The 19,005-nt window shown below is 38.5% G+C and overlaps 1 protein-coding gene across 1 annotated transcript in view; it reads right to left on the minus strand.

Annotated features, from left to right (window-relative positions):
- LOC145985202 (homeobox protein six1-like) overlaps positions 1-18,518 on the minus strand; it is a 70,254-nt gene extending 51,736 nt beyond the window's left edge. Inside the window, exon 1 of the mRNA XM_083118941.1 lies at positions 17,765-18,518. Within this exon, the coding sequence (XP_082975067.1) occupies positions 17,765-18,411 (647 nt within the window). The 5' untranslated portion in view covers positions 18,412-18,518. The remainder of the gene's footprint in view (positions 1-17,764) is intronic.
- Positions 18,519-19,005: the final 487 nt, after the last annotated feature.

Here is a 19,005-nt window from a genome sequence, read left to right on the forward strand (position 1 = left end):
AGTGAACCTAAGTGACATTGGTTAATCGAGATACAAAAAACGAAATTTTAGCCAAGGATCGAAGCTAAGATTCCATTTCTTTCTAGTGCCAAATGTCGAAGAAAAGCAACATAAAAGTACGAATATAACAGCGCGTGTTTAATCGAGGATACGAACCTGTGACTTTGTATTTGTAGTGCATTGTGTAGACACTCTGCCAAAGTGCTTAGCGAAAATACATTAACAAAATACAGGCCAATTTTAATTTATTGCGAATTATCGTGCCCGCTTAAAACGCACCTCCCCTGTCGCCCGTGAAGACTCCCTAAAAAAAGCAAGGAAAAATTACCAAGTTAAACAATGCAAAAATTCTTTTGCAAGTTTGAATTCTTGAAATTCCTTACTTTTCTCCTCGCCGAACTCCGTAGCAGAGTGGTTATCACAGCGTCCTACAACTCTAGGGGTCCAGGGTTCAAATCCCGGCCAGGGCATGGATGTTCTTTATCAATGTCCCTTCATCAGTTTCATCATGTCATCACTCACCCTCATCTTGGCGATTAGCCACAAGATATCGTCGAATATGTGATTGTTTTTAAATAACTATTTGTAATTTCGCAGTAGCTTCCCTATTTTTCATTCGTAAGTCTCTGGCAAATGCTCAAATGCCATGATGAGAATTACAACTCGCGGCACTTAAAAATTATTGTTTTAAAGCTTATCTGTAGAAGTTTATAACAATTATAATTTATTTTCCAAAATATGTAACTGGTAATTATCCATTCTCGTTTTACATGTGTATCAAGATAAATATTATTTTCTGCTAACAGTGTCTTAGTCTTCTTTCGTTTTGACTCATCTACATTATGTAAAGGTTTATGCAACACATTTTAACTATCGATGTAAGTGTAAAGCTGCTCATTTTGGTGATAACAGTGTTTTAGAACTTAAAACCTTCGGCATGCAAGGTATTGGGTGCGCGACAACTATTTCCAGTGGAGTTGTTGAGGAGATTTGCGGCCTTAATTTTTGGTGAAATGTATTGGAAGAGGAAGATATTAGGCTAAAACATCGAAGATCTTAAGAATTACTATAGGCCTAACAATGCAAACAGTGCTTGCATTATATCCTAACTACTGCTTACTTTTCCCCAATGCAGAAGCTAAACGAAATGAAAAATAAAATACCTCGTCCCTCCTCCGCTGACAGTGTTCTTTCGAAAGGCGCACGTGCTCCGATCTCCAGCTATCCCCCTAGCTTTCTCTCGGCTACTTCGGTAGAGCTACAACAACACAGGGAGAATACAGCAGAGGGAGTTCATAGCGCCAGATGTACCCCGGGCTCTCGCTGCCTTACCTGGTGAGCTTTCCTTATTAACAGTCGGGGAAAATTGAAGTATTGGAAAGACTTTATGAACGAAATAAGCTGCTTTGTAAAATAAGTATATTGAAATGTAGTGTTTTATTGTGCAGAAAAGAAAACAAATTTAAAATTTTCAGTTTTCGGTTGGGGGTTCGTGTGCTCCGTGAACCCCTTTCAGGCGACGCCTCTGCATTCAGAAAAAGAAATAACCTTTATTTTGGCTGAGCCCGGAAAACCGACACCTATCGCTTAAATTTCATTGAAGCCTCGGGAGTTCTCGTTGCCGACTCGTCTCGGCACTTGGTTGATGCAGGGACACCAAGAGCAGCACGTGGACCGAGAGGCTGTGTATTTTCGGCCACAATTTCTCCAAACAATCGCATACCACGTTCTCTGACTCACCTGCTCCTTACAGCTCTTCCGTTCGAATTAAGTTGTTCTAGTTGGATCGTCTACCCGAGACGATATGAGACTTTGCACATTCTTGTTTTCGAGACTGCTAAACCATAATGAATAATATTTGGAAAAAATACTTTACTATGCAACTTTTTTCAGATATACCATGTGGACTTAATCATTTGCAGGTAGGTCATATTGCAAAGTTAAACTATCAGTGGCAACTGCAAAATTGTGCATTGTGGTTGCATAAATTCAGGATAATATATAGTCTGTTGATGGTTCATAGCCTCGAAAATAGGCACCAAATAGAAAAATGTTATTAAGGCTTGGCTGGGCCTTTGGCTGACGCAAGCGAACTCTTTTTTTAATTGTCCTCTCCTTTCGGAAAACCGCAATGATATTCCAAAATCTGAAATATTACATATGCTCAGGATTCCTTCTAGAGCATGTTCGTGTGGTTTGCTTTCGTAGTATAGATATTCGGATCAGTTTCATGGCTACGCAAGTCTATTACACTATTGCGAATTATATAATCAACTATGAAAGCAAACCACACGAAGATTCACGTGAATGATCTAGAACAAATTCCAAACATATATAATATTTAAGTTCTTGGAATATGATAACGGTTTTTAGAAAAGAGAGGAAAATTAGAAAATGGCTTCGCTGGCGTCAGCCAAAGGTCCAGTCGAAAGTTTGTACGGTAACAGACTATGCATTTCTGTCCTCGTTCTCGTGCTCTCGGTCTACGTACCATCCCAACTCCTAGCACTTCCTTGTCTGTAATCTCGATCTTGCACATCCTGAAGGCCCACGGCAATCAGAACAGCGGTTCTTTGCACATAAGTTGAGCAGTGACTGGTATCTTCTCGGCTGATGAATTCCAACCAGCAATTTCGCCACGATTAGCAATGATTTGTCACTTTGGAAGTGTTTGAGGAGAGTGGGCGAGCGACGCCTAGGTGGCACCTGCACATACGTGTGTGTACTTTTCCACAAGAGGTCCACGCTGTTGGCTTCATCTCAGTCTCAGAGCTGACTCAAAGACAAGCCCGAACACTCCGCGAGGACAAACAAGGAAAACTTGAAATCGTCACAGAGAGAAGCTCAATGTGAAAGGTTTCGATCTGTCACATCAAATCAATGTCCTCTAAAAACCTTCGTTTACAAGAAATCCTCCGAAATTATAAAACGTTTAGAATTCCTCCCAGATAAGTTGGCGTCATATTACAATATTTGCAAAGAAACTAGCTATTTTTTTTCTTTCGGGTCGCTGCGCTTCTAATATAAGGGTTTCTATGAGTCACGTCAGGTTTGTGCATATTACTTAAACTTATTGTATACGATCAGGGCACTCACGATGGCTTTGTCATGACGTTGTCGCCTTGTAAACAATGGGTCTCGGGTTCGGTCCTCGATGAAGGCTCACTGGTTCAGACACCTCTCTAAAGTGTGAATAAGGTGAAATACATGATCTAGAATACCACCTTAGCGTTTCTTGGAGTCCTTTATGATAGCATCGCAATAAAAACACTTCGCACAATAGTTGGTAAATATTGGGAATATTCTGCTGGCAGCAATATCATTTAAATACCTTAAATATGGAATGAAAAAATACGTAATATTTAAACCGATAAGAATACAAATATACAATGTTTATATTTATCCACTGTATTCGGAAGTCATTTCATCACAATAAAAAATACACTGGCTCGGTCCGTTCTTTCACCTCTTCCACAAAATGAATTGCTATAATTTCCAAGTATGGGTATTGTTCTAATGTTCCCGCGCGCTAAGAAACATTTCAGCGATAAACGCATTGCCACGATAATTTTGCGCAATCTGATAAGACACCTTCCTTAGATAATTGCGTCCGAGAAACAATTAACAGCTAACCATGTAACAACATATAATTCTCTACAATCAGCACGTCAATCTCACGAATTAATTCTTAATTATTTCAACGTCATGACACTTTAATGGCGGATGTCATTTCTGATATTGATCTTGTTATAGAGTAAGGATCTTCTAATTCTTTAATGCTCACAACAAAAATACAAACTTTACGTTTAGCCTAAATAGTCCAGGGAATTTGCACTTAGACCTAGGCAAAATTGCTTCAGAAGGTTTTTAAAGGTTTCTAGCACAGAAATCATTGCTGAATAACATATCCAAAATCAGACAAAATCGAACCACGGGAACCTCCCCCAAAACGGATTTCAAAATGGCGGACTGGCTGTTTTCTACAAACGACAAAAATTAAGTAATCTACGCTTTATAGAGAGAGAGATAATGCTTTTATTTACATTTAACAATGTTTAAACTAAAACTATTTTAATAACAATATACCATTTCTTATGTAATTTTGATATTAAAAATGATTTATAGAAGTTAACAATCGAGAAAATTACAATTGCTTCAAACATTTTTTTTTTAAATTCCTCTTATTATAAAGTCAACTTCTAAGGAATGACAAACTTTAATTAATTGTCTTCATCACTGTAATCACTGGCGTACACAGGGGAGGGGGTCAGATGGGGCTACAGGCAATCCAGAAATTTTTGAAGAAAAAAAAATGTAAATGAAAGCAGTAGAGAACTTGTGAAAAACTGAAGTGCTAAATTAATTCCCAGATCACCATTTTTGAGTGAAAGTTCCAAATATGAGAAATATTTTATTGTGTAGAACGTCGCTTGGTAATAACCAATTTACAATTCCAACCCCTCCAAATAAAGAAAAAAAATCCTACGTACGCTAGTCACTGTCATCATATTATTATTGCAACCACTCGCCGTAAGCTGTTGGACAGGACAATCGATTACGCTTGCACCACATTGTGAAGTGGCATATTCCGTCGTGTAGGAACAGCAAACCATATAATGGAGGAAATCTGGAGGTAGTGGGTGTACAGGAGAGTAGGAAATATTCTTTACATACCAACCCCACTCTTTTGCCTTGATACTCTCTTCTGTATACTTCGAGATTCATCTTTGAGAGTATGTGTGAAGGCTGTGGTACTTCGTGGAAACAAAAGGAATGTAATGTAAACAAAATGATTTTGCAGCTGAACGGAGCTCAGTTACCTTCATCAGTTTGGGAAATCCTCGGCATTACACAATCGAACACATTCTGGGTGTGCTTTTGAGTTTTTGTTATGGGTCCACTCAGTGGCAACGATTGGGTTCCAAAACCAAGGGGGCAAGGTGCCAAAACTTGAAGGGCAAAGGCAGTATATTTCCCTTTGTACATAAGGTTTAACATAGTGCGGGGGCAAAAAGTTGCCAAAACAGGGGGGGGGGGGGAATGGTCCCCATAATCGCCGCCAGTGGATCCACTTTATTCACAGGTACTGAACGCAAATCAGGACTGGGCATACAGTTTAAAGTGGGATGCTAACCACTATGTGTCTCCATCGGATATCGAACCCGGAACCCATTGATTACAAGGCGACGAACGTTATGACTACGCAACCAGGGAGGCAGAAAAATTCTGGATGTGGTATTATAGTCCATGGAACAATAAAACATGAACAATTAGAGGTTGTCACGACCCAACAATGATTGAATTCCGAGGATATCATACACAGTACTGGGAGATGGTCCTCGCTTTATATCACCGCGATAGTTTTACGACTTGTAACAATTGTCCTTGGCATGGCATGGAAGCAAGTTAGACTCTTCCCCTTATTACTGTGTACTTGCACTTTGTGATGAGACTGCAGCATGAACAATGTCCACATCCCTCATATAGTTGTGAACAGTACACTCGTGCTTCTTCAACATCTCACCTATAAGGGAAATAATTGTTTTCTTGTTGTTTTCCTTAGCCAGGAAGTGTTCTTTCTTGCAGGTGCTCGAATTAACATTCCTACTGGTCATGGTCCGTCTTCTTCAAAGGGTTGTGTCCTTTATCTACGAGAAAGCCACTGTAGGCATCGAAAGCAAATATAGCCCTTCCAATGTTTTTCAGAGTGAAATCTACGTAAGAGATTACAATGCTCTTGTGCGTTTAATTGTTAGGTCATGGGAACACAATGTAGTGGTAATCCTCCGTCCAAAACGCACTGATTTTTACATTCAATTTATTCAACTTCTTCTATTCTTAACTTGTTGGTGTATTTGAATATTACATGACGTAACTGAAACTTGTCGGCTCTCCTCAACATACTTTGTGATTCGAAAAATGCACAAGGATACGCACAAAACGTGTAACACATGACATCTTCCAGTGGCAAAAGTCGTCATTCTCTGAAAGAGGAGTGCTGCATCTACTTGTATACCGTATCCGACAGGGCTCACAACAACAACAACAGCAGCAGCAGCAGCAGCAAACCCTGTCATCCTTTTGGCGGAATATTGTAATACCTCTTTCTCAATCATTTTGGAGTCAATGTAATACAATTACCAAAATTAAGTCCAGGATCAACTGTGACTCCTGTACTTGTTCTGAAATTGCAGAAACTTGAGTCAAAATGGAATGGGGATATGGATTCCAGCCGTTCGACTCCTTTTTTTTAAATATCATTACTGTCCCTCGTTTGTCTACTTTCCTGCATTTCACTGTGCCATTTACTACTCTTAAAAAAAACGCTGGTGTATTCTTGCATTGCTAAGTTGTAAGTGGAACACAGGTATATGGAAAACAGCCACTTTGCCTTGATTTCTGTAAATCCATATCCTCATGTCAGTCCTTCCCTGGTTTGCAAGGAATGCGTTAGTACTTGTTCTAAGTCCCAGGTATCCTGGTGGAGGCACATAGTGGTTCCAGTGGCGAAGCGTGACATTCTTACGTAGTCATCGCAAGATTTGCCAAACGTCAGGGTCGATCTTTCAACGGAGGGGGAGGGGTCACAATATTTCTCTGCGATAAACGCTAAGGTCATTGCCAATTCAATGTACAAGCTCATACCACAGACGTTACGACTACAAAAGACACATAATTCTATCCTATACGACGAGAATTATTAAATATGATGGAAACTTCAATGCAAACACCTCAATTGTCGCGTTTAAAGGTAAGAAGAATCAGCTTTTTACGTCATTTTTCGTTTTCTTTCATACCGAACGCGACTGGAGCGCGACGACGCTTATTTCACCTTGAAGCTATGGTCCACGCGAATCGCGTGGACCTCAGCTTCGGGGTGAGGTAAGCGTCACCGAGCTCTGCTTCATTTACTGTCAATGTGCCACTCGTCTGGGACTTGTTTCAGCTCCCCGGCAAGCGTAGTGGTGAGTGTCCCGATTTTTCACACCCGACGCGACTGGAGCGCGGTGACGCTTACCTCACCTCGAAGGTTCGCCGCAAATTGTTTTGATAATGAAAAGCAGATTTCATATCGTTCAATGTGTGTTTTTCTTCTTAACAAGTGGGAATAGCAGACATTCGAGTGGTGTGCCCAGGATTTCCGAAGGGGAAGGGGTTACGTGTACTTTTTAGTAGTCATTCCTGAATTCCTCATTTTGCCATATTTTCCTGCCTTTTTTCCTTCCTTTTTTTAAAGAGTATTGAGCCTAAGCAGGGATTATGACCCTCACCAACCCCTCCTTGAGCACGCCACTGGAAACTCGGAAGAATCTTGATGACTCCAGAGAAGCCGTGGCTGTAAACTGTAAACATGGGGATGGGGACCTGAGAAAGGACCTGTTATGACCCAGACATTCAAGAGTGGTGGAGAAGCCGGTTCGGAAGCGTTCGGCTATTCTCGGTACCGGCAGAGACCAGGGAGATTTGCAACATTCTGCGATGAGCTGGGCCGTCGAACACCATTGCCTTCAATAGAAACTTGACGGGAGGGTTTGGCGCGGGGTGTAGTACTGGGCTTTCATTTCGATGCGCTAAGATTAGCGAATCTCTGGCGTATTTCGAGCTGTTTCATGCTGTCGCTTGGCTTATTTCGCACAAATATGCGAGTATTCTGACTTATTTTTTTACTTCTCTAAAATATATAAAATGCAATATTTTTATTATTTTGGTTGGTCATCGCCGCATCTCCCGATGACTGGACGCCTCGCCTCTGAGTGGTTCGGATCCCATTTTAAACTAAAGGTCCAGTCCCAATTAGCCTCTTTGTGCATAAAGTGGACTTAAAACAAGAACTCAAACTCAAGACTCAAACCGAGTCCGGCCCGTATTCTGTCACTTATTGTAATAAATTTACCTCCCATGAACATTTTCTGCGCTGTTGGATTTTCAGAGGACAAACAAGGTTTTCTGCAAGTACAGGTATAGATGCTTAAGGTAATTGTGATGTCCAGCTGCTGCAATGATAGAGAGAATCCACAGCAATCTAGATTGCATCTGCAAATCGTCCACGAGTCAATTCTATCAGCTGTTATCAAGTTACATGCATTGTTGGTCGTTTGTGATGATCATATTTTATCTACCTCTTGTCCATTGTCCAATTTTTTCTCACAATTTAGAGATCTCCATTCTTAAGGGCAAATATATTTTGATACAAGAAAGCACAAATTATAAGTAATAATACACAAAATATTAAAAATTATTCACAAATAAACATAAAATGTTAGGAAATTCACAATAGCCAGTGCCCCATTTTGAGATCCGTTTTGGGGATCTTTCCCGTGGTCCGATTTTGAATATGTCATTCAGCAATGATTCCCGAGCTTGAAATTGTTTAAAAAGTTTCTGAAGAAATTTTGACCAGGTTGGAGGGAAAATTGCTCTAGTTTGCCTGGACTAAAATCACAAACGTCGGAGAATTACGATGTTAGGAACATACAGGGCTACATGAATTTCATGTTACATAGTTTGAGATGCATTTCCCGTTTATAGTACACATTTAAATCGTAAAATGCAGTAAATGTGCCATTTTTAGTTGTCCTTTGAGTAATGCAGATCTGTTTGTGGTCATAGGCGTGAAAACGAGGGGTGCCAGGGGTTCCTGGGCTCCCCAAAATGTGTGCTTGAAAAATTAAAAGGTAGAAACTACCATTAAAATAATAATACTTGTAGAGATATAGTCTTGTACTGTATTACATTTGTTAAAGCCGGTTATTCTGTACGAATATTGATTTTCAATTGTTTACTTTCTTTATTTAGATAATAATAATAATATAAATGTCATTACAATGATGAGAGAACCTGTACTGAAGGATAACGAATACTCAGACTATAATATTAAAATTTTATCTTCATTTCTGTGGGAAAAAAAAGGAACATGAAGTTACGACAATTAGGCTAACATTGTTCAGACACTTTCCTTAAGGCACTCCCAAATAAATTAGTCTGTGCACGCTTATTTTGTGGGGCAAACATTCAAAATACGATTGCCCCCCCCCAAAAAAACACTTAATATTCAAAACATGAACGCAGGCAGCAATGTGTAAGGTTGAAAATATAGCGTTCGTAATTTTTTTCTTATTAGAACAGGTATATCTTCTGTTGTATTCATAAAATTTGAAAAGCGCCAATTATATTGAAACACATTGTATTTTTTTTATTTAGCTTATTGAAAAATCCTGCATGCAATTATAAATCCATTTCAACTACAGACGAGACCGAGAACAAGGCAGGTGGTTGCAATTCGAGACAAGGCTGAGAACGAGACAGACATTTCCAACTAGAGATGAGACCGAGAACGAGACAGATATTTGTAACTTGAGACGAGACTATGAACGACAGGCATCAGTCTCATTCACGGGTTGAGAGACTGCATCAAGTCTCGTCTCGGGTCGATCCCTAACTTGAAGTCAAGGAAACAGTTCTTGCTCTCTCCAAAATCAGGGAAACCCCAATTGTCTTGGTCAAAAGTTCAAGCGCTAATACCGAATAAGAGCTTTGACATCTTCCATCATCTTTTCTCCCGTCTCTTGGCACGGATCTGACATGGAACGAATGTCGAGTATGTTGTACTTGGCCGAAGCCAATGTTTTTAAGCCTTTTCCGAAGGCGACATTCGTAAGTTTCTTTCTTTTTTTTTTTTTTTTTTGCATTTATCTCTCGTCAGTAGTTGCGTCATTTGTTTATCGACCATCGGTGGCCTTCGGAGCATTTTCATTTACAGTGACCCAATGGCATTTCGTGGGCGGAAGCGATGACAAGACACTCGTGATAACAAGAAATCGACATCCTTTCCAGCAGGTGTACTCGCTGTGCGAATTGACATTTTTGCTTAATTCAAGTTGGGTTTGGGCCTACAGTTAAAAGTCGGATCCGAACCACTATGAGCCTCCACCAGGGATCGAACCCGGGATCCCTTAATTACAAGGCAACGACGTTGCCACTACGCCATCGCGGAGGCCCTGCTCAATTCAAGTGACAGAAAATTGTCCAATGGGGAAGGGGGTCAAAATCGAAAAGTTGTCTATAGGTGGGATATAGTGACGTCATGATTACTTGTCATCAGTAGAAAGAAAAGAGATGAGATAGGTAAGAAATAGTGGAGAATGAGACAGAGGAAAGACATAAAAGAAGCGAGAAATAGGGAGAGGAAGAAAAATAAAGAAGCGAGATAGACAGAGAAAGCAATAGGAAAAGAAGGAAGACAAGGTCGACACAAAGAGAGATAGAGATAGAAAATAAAGAATACATTAGATGTAATACAGGAAGAAAAATATGCAAAATGAAATTATGAATTGAGACAGGAAGAAAGAAATAACACAAATGAGAATAGAGGAAAGTAAGCTAGAAAGAAGATACAAGAAAAGAAAATCGTTACAAATAAAAGGAAGAAGGGAAGAACTTTTCCTTATTCCAGGATCCCTATACTCATCCTGTGAAACCAAAATTCCCGAACTTTTCCCACAGACCACTCTGTAATGATTCACCATACTAACAAATAACTGTAACGTCTTCAAATTTGCACGTTAATCGCAATTATTGAAAATAAAGGATAACAAATAAACCAAAATAAAAATTTTATGTCGAATATCCCCCCCCCAAAAAAAAAAGAAGCCAGTTGGGAGGGAAAGTAAAATTCGTTTTCAGTTCCCAATCCGGACAAATCTGGATCCGTACAGGTTAAGGTGTCTGTAGCTGCTGTACAATTTCAATGCATCGACCACACGCAGATAAGAAATGCATCGACTTTGATTTGCGTACTTCAAATGAATCAACCCAAAACAACGTTGGTTTCGTTGTTGTTCGAAACTTCTGATCCGATGCATTTCTGATGCAAAAAGAGAATGTAAAGTGAATCTGCAATAGGCTCCGTCTTGGAGGGAGGGGGGAGGAATTTTTTGTCCCCTCCCCAAATTCACGTAGATGGACAGCTAGCTATTATTATATATATATTTACATATATAAAATATTGTTTATTTCAACCTTGCCCCACAAAACCTGCCTCTGAGTGCCATGCTTTCTTGCGCCTGTGTTGCACTGCATCATTAATTCAAATGACATATTAATTTTGCCTTTGTCTGTTTTTCTTATTAATGTATTACTTGTTTAGTTGTTAAAGATCTGCAAGTTGAAAATGACAGGTTATACAATATATGAGATCACTTATGTGATATCATTTTTAAAAAGGAAAACGTGATTCTAAACATTTAGAATTCAAAACAAATTAATTTTGTTTCACGTAAGTTTATCAAACATTTGATGCATTTACACATTTATTTGAAGCTTCAGCTTTGCACTTTCTTACTCCCGTTCAGTAATGCGTTTACATTTCTGAGTGCAGTATTAAATTAAGAAACCGCCTTCTTGAAACTTTCCGACCAATATCTACAGCATCTGTAAAACTTTCGGTACAAAATCTGAAAAATTGACGACAGTTATCAGGGTAAAAAATTAGGTGACTTGCTCTCCTTGCTCCCACCCTTCTTTTTTTATAAATAATGTATTATATTTTAAAGGTTTCATTGTCAAATTGTAGATCACGCCATGCTCTACCTAGGTAAAATCCCCGTGAGTTGGTTTCCCAACCCGAAAAGAAATGTCGCCTAGACGAAGTTTCCACAATCAGGGCCTATGCAAAAGTGTATTTTCCTTTGGCAAACACACAAAGAGTTTACTTCAACAAGCGCCCACGAATAGAACTGGATTTGATATCTCAAGTGAAACAATATAGAAGATATCCTTTAAAATTATATAAATTTCAGAAATATGCCCGAATCTTCTTGTGTTTTTTTTAGCATGTGTACTACACGTAAAACATAGTTCGACGAAACTACATAGATTTTGATATGTAGGCACCGTGTGGCGACTAATGCATAACGCCAACTGACAACTAACTCGCCAAAATATGATTCAATAACAAAATGCAATAAAAACTAATGTATACGGAAACATACATTTCTACTATTTAGAGAACCACACAAAAGCAGCAAAATTAAAATCTCAATTGATTTTAATTGGGTATTCCGTCACTGTTCCATTGAAACATTCAGGTACCTTGTAAGCCAAAACTGCCGATATCTCACACTTCGATATTTGACAAATTTGCTGGTAGTGTGAAGAAGCTAGAGTTCACTGATTCGAATCCAGGCTAAGTAATTCTCTGTGAAGGCTCCCGTGAATTTAATGTAGGCCTACTAATTAAAATCGACTGTTCAAACAAATGTAAATGCTACACTGTCAATTAATTTGAAAATACTTAACTTTCAAATTTCTAAAATATTTATGAGGTTTACAAGTACATAGTACCCAAAAATGGCGATCTGATATATTCAGTTAGGCGTGAAAGTAAAAAATTAATTTCGAACACTGTAAATCTCGGAACATTTTTGTAATGGATACGTTTGTGACCAAAAAATGATTGCAATAACAAATAAAAGTGTAGGTACTGCTCTGGTTAAGAATGTTTCCAGTATAACACTGTAATGGTTATAATGAGTTAATTAAGTCAGTGGTTCCAGAGGAACATCTACGCGGCCTAGTGTCGGATGGAAGCTAAAATGTTAAACCTGCGGAAATATTACTTGTATCACCACTCTAGGAACATGTCACTAAATATAACTTGCACAAGCACCTGAACTGAAAAAATAAGAAGGGTTACGAAAAATATCAAAACATAGTTCTGATTAGTGAACACTTGAAGTTGAAGAGCGAGTGAGTGATTTCACTCTCCATAAGAGTGCATTGGAGTCGAAATCCATGCACTAAGAATGTTTTCAATAAGCTTCATCTAGCTTAAAAATCGACTAAAGGTACCGTTCACACCTACAACGTGAAAACAAAAAAAATCTAGATCTTGATGTCTTCGTTTTGCTAATTTTCGGGAGCATTTTGACAGGATTGACATAAAGGTGCACCTTGCAAACCTTCGACTCATCTCCACCTCAAAAAAAGGCTATGCGTGTGTTGACTTCATTGAGTTGCTTCACTGAAATCCATGGCATCTCGTTTCTCATCTGCCCAGGGCGTCGTCCTCGGGGCAGCCAAACCCCCCCTTGTGATTAGCGCCAAAACTTTATTTCTGATTACACAAACGTGGCTATTTGTTTGAGTTTATTTTCAAGTCCACTTTATGCACAGAAAAACTTTCGAAACTGGACCTACAGTTTAAAGTGGGATCCGAACCACTATGTGCTTCCACTGGGTGCGTGGCTATTTGTTTTAAATATAGTTGGGTTTATTGTTGGCAACAATTGAAGTTTGCTGCTGCATAACATAACAAGTATGTTGCAAAATCATGTAGCAATTTAAGGTAATGTTTTACTGTTATTTTGATGTCATTAAATAAGCATATACCTAGAATAAACGTCTTCCGTAACAGTAACGAAGTATTTGAAAAATAAGACTATTATTTTTCATTAAAACCGTAAATATAAGGTAAAACGTGGTAAATATAGAAACATATGGCAATGTTTTCCATTGGAGAAAGGTGGAAAGTAGAGGGACACCAAAAATCCACCTCGCCGGGGTGAAAATTTTATCTTGAGCCGCCCCTGCTCCTCCTATACCTAAAATCATTTATTTCCTCTGTAACAGAATAATGATCTTCAGGCAACTCTCACTCAGGAATTTCACTTCTGTATATCTGCGTCACAATAGACAGGTCAAGATTGCTCACACATAAAAACAAAATGCATCAAATTGATTTAAGCATTTCATGTGCATCAACCCTACTTGTAATTACTAGTAGTTTCTTGATCAAATCTTCCGATCCGATGGATTTATGCGCTTCATTGCATCATTGGTTCATGCGACTAGTTTACTTTCCCATGCAAATTTATGTTTTTCTTAATAATAATCACATTAATAAATATTAATAACTTATTAAAGATCGGAAAAGTTATCTCAACGAGAAAACTGAAAATTTCTAACATATTAATACGTTATGCAATATGTAATATTTTTTTATGCATTCCCCAAAAGGAAACATTGTTGTAAATATAAAATTGATTAATTATACTTTAAGAATTCAAAACAATTTAGATTTGTTTGGAAGAGTGCTTTTAAAATATTTCATGCATTCAGCGAATCGAGTAACATGATATAATAATATTGATAAAACCACATGCATTTTAGTGCATATCCTTTATGTAACGCACTTTTAATTAATGCGTTACTTTCCTGTGTTGTGCATACATTTAAAAACGCTCATAATAGCCTCAGAAAATTTGGCAATATAAAAGTAGGATGGATTGCATAAATGCCCGTTTAAAGGGACGTGGAAATTATGAATTTCGGTCGTTTTTACATTTATTCCTCTATTACTATTTGAGATTAATAGTCTGTCAAGCACAGTTAATTTAAAGTTCGGCGGGAACTTTCTGTTTCAGCAAAGGTATTATCGAAAATGTTACCCGATTGCAAACTCTCCTGATATTTCAAATTTCAGAGGTGTTCAAGAATTCCTCTTACATCATTTATGTGATTCCACATTATGCACAGGCTAATCAACACTGGGCCTACAGTTTGATGTGGGGTCCGAACCACTACGTGCTTCCACTGGGTATTGAACTCGGGAATCCTTGATTACAAGGCGACAAAGTTAGTATTAGCTGTTGTCTGGATATATGTAATATATTACGGTATTAAGACGCGTGTGTGTGATGTGTGTGTGTGTGTGAACCAGTCAAGTCAGTACATGAGATTATATGTATGAGAAAATTGGTGGGACTCTTGTAAATAAACATGTATGAAATAAAATAAAAACATACTAGTGCAGAACATCTATAGGTTTGTCAAGAAAATGTCCTGTCTTTGCCCGTTTATTAAAAAAATATACGTATTTTTGATTTGGTTAATATTTATCAATGTGTAATTCTACATTCAATAAAACCGATCCTAGGCTTGTTACTTCCAAATTCTATATAAGGGGATGCAATCTTAATAGTATTTAAATGTGACCAGCATCATCCACAAACTATGGAGAAACTAATCTTATCTTCTATCAGCTTTAATTATTTCTCTGAAATTTATCGGTAAAAAATAGAATAAATTAATGCCTGGATGTCTTGGATCAAATACCATTGCATACATGGGGAGTCTCCGAAGAGAGTAGTTAGGTATCATCGTATCAATCTTCATCAGCATTATTGAATCAAACACGATATTAGAATGGAAATTTGGGAGGTATATAAAAACTCTAAGCCTTCTGGAAAATAAATTTTGACACGAACACTACATAGGCATATAAAAACTCAGGACTTTTTTTAGTTCTATTACGATGGAAACAGGCACACAATATTAACGCGATCAGTTATTACACACAATGCTTCAACAAGAAAAAATAGTCGAGTTCATAACCAATTGAAATTTATGCAAAACTTTCTTCTAGATAAATTCCTTGGCGAACATTCATTTTACCACATACTCGTTTTCAAAATTAATGGCTATTTTACTGTCTTTAACAATTAACTCAATTTAAACCCGAAATCAGTCTAGAAAATGCGTGGACCTCCATCAACAGTTCTAATAAAAATTAATTAATTTTGTATTTCAATCGGCTTAGTGTAAAACTAGAACCGTTGTTTCATTGATTTTTTTCTTAATTCTCCGACTCTTGTTACAAACTATTTTCATAATGTAATTCCTTTTCAAGAAACAAGCCGATATTACAGATTCAGAAATTCATATCGGCTTTACAGTGCCCCAGAGGCATTCAATGGAATTTTCAAAAAGTGGATTGCTGTTTTATTTGCAATAGTTTATTGATATAGAAGTTAAGGGTAAGCAATTCTAAATAAAAATGAAAGTAATAGCAAAAGTATTACATACCGTACAATAATTTCTCCTAAATGGTCAGGGAACATCTTTAATTCCGAAGTATTCATGCATTTCTTGTTAATGCAAAAAAAAAAATGAAAAAAAATTTCTAATTCACATTCAACCAAGCTTTAAAAACAAATTGGTAAATTATTATTGAACGTGATAGCATTCTGTGTTCTTGCAAATCATTAATAATAATATAATAATAATAAATAGATGATAATGTTTACATAAACAACGCTACATTAGTGTAAAATAGCACTAAGAACCCACTAAAGTTGTTTTGTGTTGCAATAGTGACATAATTAAATATTATTATTATTAATTCTAGCTGTTGCCTGTGACGAACTAAATTAATATGAAAAATTCAGGCCTATTTGAGCATCCAATGACAGCGCCATGATAAATTTTATAGCCACTTTCTAACACTGATCGTTCTTAATCAAGGATATGCTGTATATTGCGATTTACGACTGGGATACTATTGTTATTCATGTCGGTAATGATTTAAGTTCCTTTAGGAATTCGTAATTACACTGACATAATTATGGTACATTTATATGTAGCCTACGTGAAAATTCTGGAATGAAAGTTTTGAGAATTTTAATATAATCTCCGTGCGATATTTGGTCTATCCAAGCTACATCAACATTAATTTAAATGATAATGAAGAAAATAAATCCCAACAAGTACCTAAGCTGTTGCAATGTGAGTTATTTTAATGCATTTATCTGAAATGTTTGATAGTAGTACATTCAAATGGGTGTGTAATTGAGGTGGGAATACTTGTAGAGTAGAATGTATAAATAACAACAAAAAAATTGCCCATCACTATTTTCACTACCTTTCTCTAGCACCCTATATATTTTATGGAATATGATTATGTTGATCATGGTACAGAGGTTGTCAACTGATTTTGAAGTTTTGTTTCACTTCTTCAAGCTTACATAGTGGAAAAACACAGTGAAATGAACATAGTGGTGAACAATTTGTCGCTCAAAAGTAGCTCAAAAGGAGCGAGAACATGTGGTCCACAAGTTTAAAGACACCTTGAACAGGCACGCATCGGGTGTCCTTGCAGATTCACTAATCATAATCTCTAATAATAAAATATTTCCCACTCATTTTTCCCAACCAAATACCCTGACTTTTCCAAGTAATTTTATAATGCATTAACATACTAATATATAAATGTTATGGATTTTTACTTTGCATGCTAATCAAATTAATGAAATTTATTCAATTGATGAAAATAAATGAAGAAAAATAAAATATAAAAAATATTTTTGCGAACAATAATTCAATCAAGAAACTTGGAGAAAATTTTGAAATGTGTTATTTATTATTTGCAAATACAAAAATAATTCATTTTCTCTTATTTTTCTATACTATCTTTTCAACCGCCATATTTCCCCCCCCCCGTCTTTTCCAGACCAGCGAGAACCTTGAATATTAATAATAGTAGTATCAATAATACTTAATTTATTATTATTACCCTTTCAGCAGAAATAAAACCGATGGCGAGAAACGTAAATACATGCACTTGTATAAAAGTGTATTCCCTTAGTTCTAGTTAAAATCACTAAAAATGTGTCTGTTCCTTCATAAACTAATGTCAATATAAATAATTAAAGGATAACAAAAGGTTGTTAGTGTCGCATGACACCATTGTTATTATTATTATGCATTCGTGTTCGTAAACACTGTCAGCATAAAATTGATTCATTCCAATCGAATACTTACCATCAACACAATCAAATGTTTACATACAGTTCATATTGAAAAACAAACTGCATACAAGTATTTTGCTTATTTAATTTTGGTACTGAGAGCGGTCCTGACATTTCTAAATACACCCATGCGCTTTGAAGACGTTAGAAAAATGGTAATATAAAATGTCTCAACTTACGTGTCTTTCTGTTCCGCCGCCCTGTCCCTCTGTCGCCTGTTCTTGAACCAGTTGCTGACCTGCGTCGTGGTGAGCCCCGTCGCCTCCGCCAGCTCCCGTTTCTCTCGCGGCGACGGATACGGATTGTGCGCGTACCATTCCCTCAGCACCGACCTGGACTTCTCCTTGAAGCAGTAGCTCGTCTCCTCGCCGTCCCATATGGTCCTCGGGAGCGGGAACTTACGACGCACCCTGTACTTGCCGACGGCCCCGAGCGGGCGTCCCCGGAGCTTCTCCGCTTCGATGTAGTGGGCTTTCAACCAGAGCGCTTGCAGTTTCGGGTGGTTGTGGGGCGAGAACTGGTTGCTCTCGAGGATCTTGTAGAGTTCTTTGAAGTTGCCGCGGTGGAAGGCGACGATGGCTTTCGCCTTGAGGACGCTCTCGTTCTTGTGGAGCTTCTCGCACGCCGGGAGCGACCACAGGAAACGGCCGAGGCGTTCGATGTTCCCCGACTGCTGCAGGACCTCGCAGACGCAGGCGACCTGCTCCTGGGTGAAGCCGAAGGAAGGCAGCATGGTGCTCGGTGACTGAGGACCTAGAGCCGCAACGCCGGGACCCATGACGCCAGCATTCACAGCGGACAAATCCGACATCGGTCCCACTATCATCGGGAACTGGAAACTCGCCACCTCGTCAACATACACCGGTCTCTCTTCACGTTACGTTTTTTCTATCCCCCTTGCACGACACCGGCCAGAAGACAACCTCTATTGCGCGCGCGACTCTATCGAACTGACTCCCGGCACAGCCGCACTCGGAGCGGTCCGCGAGATGCGAGCGCCTGATTGGTCCGGACGGCGTGCGGCGACGACACTACAATAGGCGTCGCCATGGTAACGACGTCAGTCACGTAACCCGAGACGGGTCGGGGCGGGGCTTGGAGATTGTGGGAGGGGCTACCTGATCGAACACACATGTTACGTGTCCCTCTCGATGTGGGAAAAGACGTCCCTGGGTTGCATGCACGCATGAGTGTGTTTTGTGAGTATGTGTGGGGGAGCACTCATTAACCCTGGCCACTCAGCTGAATTGGTCGGGTAATTTCTCCGTGCGGGAAGCTAAAATGGTCCAGTTAATTAATCTGTGTGTGTAATCCGGCTTGTAACCCATGCTTTCATAGGGTAATCGATTATCCAAAAGCTGATGAGCATTTTTGCAAGTAAAAGAAAAGGAAGACTACCTGACAAACAGACTTGGGAACA

Source organism: Lepisma saccharinum, chromosome 3 (assembly GCF_977018435.1).
Source record: "Lepisma saccharinum chromosome 3, izLepSacc3.1, whole genome shotgun sequence".
Classification (NCBI taxonomy): Eukaryota; Metazoa; Arthropoda; class Insecta; order Zygentoma; family Lepismatidae; genus Lepisma; species Lepisma saccharinum.